General features: G+C 36.8%; 2 protein-coding genes across 2 annotated transcripts in view; one reads left to right on the top strand and one right to left on the bottom strand.

Annotated features, from left to right (window-relative positions):
• The first annotated feature begins 10 nt into the window (after positions 1-10).
• On the top strand, positions 11-1001 carry LOC100640328 (39S ribosomal protein L40, mitochondrial-like). Its single transcript, XM_019997717.1, has 4 exons — positions 11-184; positions 235-370; positions 570-647; positions 694-1001. Exons 1-4 carry the CDS (start codon positions 54-56, stop codon positions 886-888), a joined length of 540 nt encoding a protein of 179 aa, XP_019853276.1. The 5' UTR covers positions 11-53; the 3' UTR covers positions 889-1001.
• Positions 885-3197, bottom strand: part of LOC100640838 (proteasome subunit alpha type-3-like) — a 3548-nt gene continuing 1235 nt past the window's right edge. Inside the window, exons 5-11 of the mRNA XM_003387239.3 lie at positions 1727-1795; positions 1509-1652; positions 1398-1463; positions 1301-1347; positions 1190-1257; positions 1075-1139; positions 885-1033 (exon numbers count right to left, since the gene is read on the bottom strand). Of these exons, the coding sequence (XP_003387287.1) occupies positions 992-1033; positions 1075-1139; positions 1190-1257; positions 1301-1347; positions 1398-1463; positions 1509-1652; positions 1727-1795 (501 nt within the window). The 3' untranslated portion in view covers positions 885-991. The remainder of the gene's footprint in view (positions 1034-1074; positions 1140-1189; positions 1258-1300; positions 1348-1397; positions 1464-1508; positions 1653-1726; positions 1796-3197) is intronic.

Here is a 3197-nt window from a genome sequence, read left to right as displayed (position 1 = left end):
AGTATGGGCGTGACTCATTAACTAGTAGCCACACCCTCACTTATGGTGGCAGCATGTCTCTTGCCTTTAGGCTTCATTCTCTCTCTGTTTTGACCAACAGGTGCCTCCCTCCCTCCTCTCTCGTTCCTGCTAGAGGAAAGAAAACGGCAAAGAAACAAAAGAAGTCTAGGAAAGATGCTCAAAAGTATGAGAGGTTATTATTATACATTATTTGTTTCTTTTGTGTTAATAAAGGGATGCAATGAAAGAGTATAGGAAACAACTGGAGGTGAGAGAGGCTTTGGAACAAGTCGTACTTCAAGCTGCTAGGAGGGGAGAACCAATGGACCCTGAAATGTTTAATCCAGCAAGAAAACGTTCTTACATTCAGGTGAGTTTGAAACCCTCCAACTTCCACGATTCATTAATTTTAACAATTGTTACAACTGAGGTAACTAAATGCGCATCAACAATTATATTTACAGCCATCAACTTAAACGAAATTCCATAAATTTCTCATAACTTACCACACTAAGCTACTACAGTAACACAGGATTTATTTTAATTATGTCACCGTTTTATATTTACAGCCGAGTGAAGAAGAGAGAGAAAAGCGAATACTGCTAATGAAAGAATGGTCAAGATATACAATGCAACAACACAAACAGGTACATATACACTCCTCACCATGACAACCGTGTTACTAAGCAACAGGAGCTGCAGCAGCTACAAGGAATGATGAAAACTAGAGAACATGCACTGAAGGAATTGCGTAAACTCTCTCTGCCTCTTTATAAGGAATCGTTGGAACTACGAAAAGATATTTTCCCTTTCAAAAGGATCGGTCCAGTGGCTACACCTCCTAAAGATAATTATATAGCACCGGATCCAGACAGTGAACTATTTTAATAATAACAACAATAATAATAATAACTATGGTAATAATTATAAGAATAATTAATAAGAGAGAAGGAGAGATGGTGTCTTTAGTTAAATTATTACTGTGACGTATTTATAAATCTTCCTCCTCAGAATCGGTCTCCTTCACAGCATCCTAACAGGAATAATGTACATGTACATATAATGTACTATTACCTTTGCAAATTGTTCTGCTGCTGCAAAGACATCCTCAGGCACCAGCTGGTGGAATCCTTTACTTACTATTTTGAGACACGGATTACTTTATTGGATATTGATTCTTCTCCCTTACCTTCTCCTACCCAACTAAGCTCCAGTTCAAAGGCTTTGTCCTTCACTTCGTCATGGACTTTGTATATACTTAAGAGACAAAATGGAGGAAGAGCATTACTATTTTACTTACATTTTAGCTGCTTCATTGATAGCTTCCCTACAAGTCAACTCTTGTAACTGTGTGTATGTAAATGCAGTTATAATGATAAGGAATAAGGTTTCATTACTTTCAATTTTTCAATTTCTGTCTTTGCTGCTTGCTTCCCTTTACCAATTGCACAACCAAAATAACCCTACCACACATGCAATAGTCATAGAATAGTCTATTTTCTTCTTACCCAGTAAACTCCTGATGGATCAATCATATAGAGTCTTGGTCCTTCTGGACCACTGCTACCAAACATAAGGTTAAACCCAAACGGACGTACAGCACTGTAGAGGGTGTGGGCATGAACGTAACCAGAGACTCTATCAATCAGATGCTGTTGGGAATAGAATTATGATATATGACAGCATATCCTAAACTGTTCTTTGTCCTCTTCTATTACTCTCTTACCTCTATTGGTATTGCTTCATTCAACATGAATCTAAAGTTTGATGCTTCATTTCTTGCTCTTCTCACAACCTTTAATTAAAAAACAACAACAACATAAATGGGGCTACATACAAAGAGAATTAATTGCTCAAAGAGAACGCTCCATTTTTGTTACATTTTCATATGAACTTTAAAGTTGCTCAAAAAGTCAGGTCTTTGGTCAAATTTCGTCAAAAATGGTTAAGAGATAATTTTTCATTTTTATATCTTTTTCTGATGCATATACATGTTCTTATGTTGTGTAGCAAGATTGAGCTGATTCCGATCAAAATTAGATTTTTAAAGAATTTTTAAAGTTACTCCAAAATCAGGTCAAAGTCCCTGTACTATAGTACAGGGTCATTAGCCAAATTTCACCAAAAATGACTAGGAGAGAATTCTTCATTTCTATAATTTTTCTGATATGTATACATGTTCTTATGTTGCGTAGAAAGTTTAAGCTGATTCAGATCAAAATTAGATTTTTTATGAATTTTTAAAGTTGCCCAAAAATCAGGCGAAAGTCCCTGTACTATAGTACAGGGTCAATGACCAAATTTCACCAAAAATGACTACGAGAAAATTCTTCATTTTTATAATTGCTTCTGATACATATACATGTTCTTATGTCGTGTAGCAAGTTTGAGCTGACTCCGATCAAAATTGAATTTTTTACTAATTTTTAAAGTTGTTCCAAAATCGGATCAAAGTCCCTGGTCATCGGTCAAATTTTGCCAAAAATGACTAGGAGAGAATTCTTCAATTTTATATTTTTTTCTGATACATATACATGTTCTTATGTTGTGTAACAATTTTGAACTAATTCTGATCAAAACTGAATTTTGCATAAATTTTTAAAGTTGCTCAAAAATAGGGCCAAAATTCCTACACTATACATTAGTAACGCGGTAGCGTTATTAGTAACGCGGTAGCGTTTTAGTAACGCGGTAGCGTTACTAAGTAGGATTCACCCCCAAACAAAATGGCTGCCACGACTTTTGCAGCCTTGCTATACTGGGAAAACGAGCTCCTATGCTTACCAGACTTTATAGAGGACCTTATCTTGACCAGAGGACTCCAATGGTACCCATAGCGTGGCTATAGACCTTTTCTGGGAGAAAAATCAAAAATCTGCAAACCGGCCGTTTTGTTCAGCCACCTTTTTTCATCTTCATCATCATCATCAAGTTAGTCCTGTCAATCCAGTTGTCGGTCGATATATCAGTCTTACCTGGTGATAGAAGGCTAATTCTTACACCATTCTACTCCAACAGGGTATGCGCAGGTCCTTGTTCCCTAGAATCATTCTCCAAGAAAGGAAGAAGTGATACTGTGACTGTTGGATCGCACCAGCTTACCTCATGCCGCCATTTTGTTAATTAAATAAAGAAGCATGTGCTCCAAAAATTTGGGCGTGGTCGCGCATGCTCAGATCTCAGAACTGGGAACAGCA

This window comes from Amphimedon queenslandica, unplaced genomic scaffold (genome assembly GCF_000090795.2).
Source record: "Amphimedon queenslandica unplaced genomic scaffold, v1.1 AMPQUscaffold_13356, whole genome shotgun sequence".
Taxonomy (NCBI): domain Eukaryota; kingdom Metazoa; phylum Porifera; class Demospongiae; order Haplosclerida; family Niphatidae; genus Amphimedon; species Amphimedon queenslandica.
The sequence above is the reverse complement of the archived record's forward strand: the minus strand, read 5'-3'. Positions and strand labels throughout refer to the sequence as shown.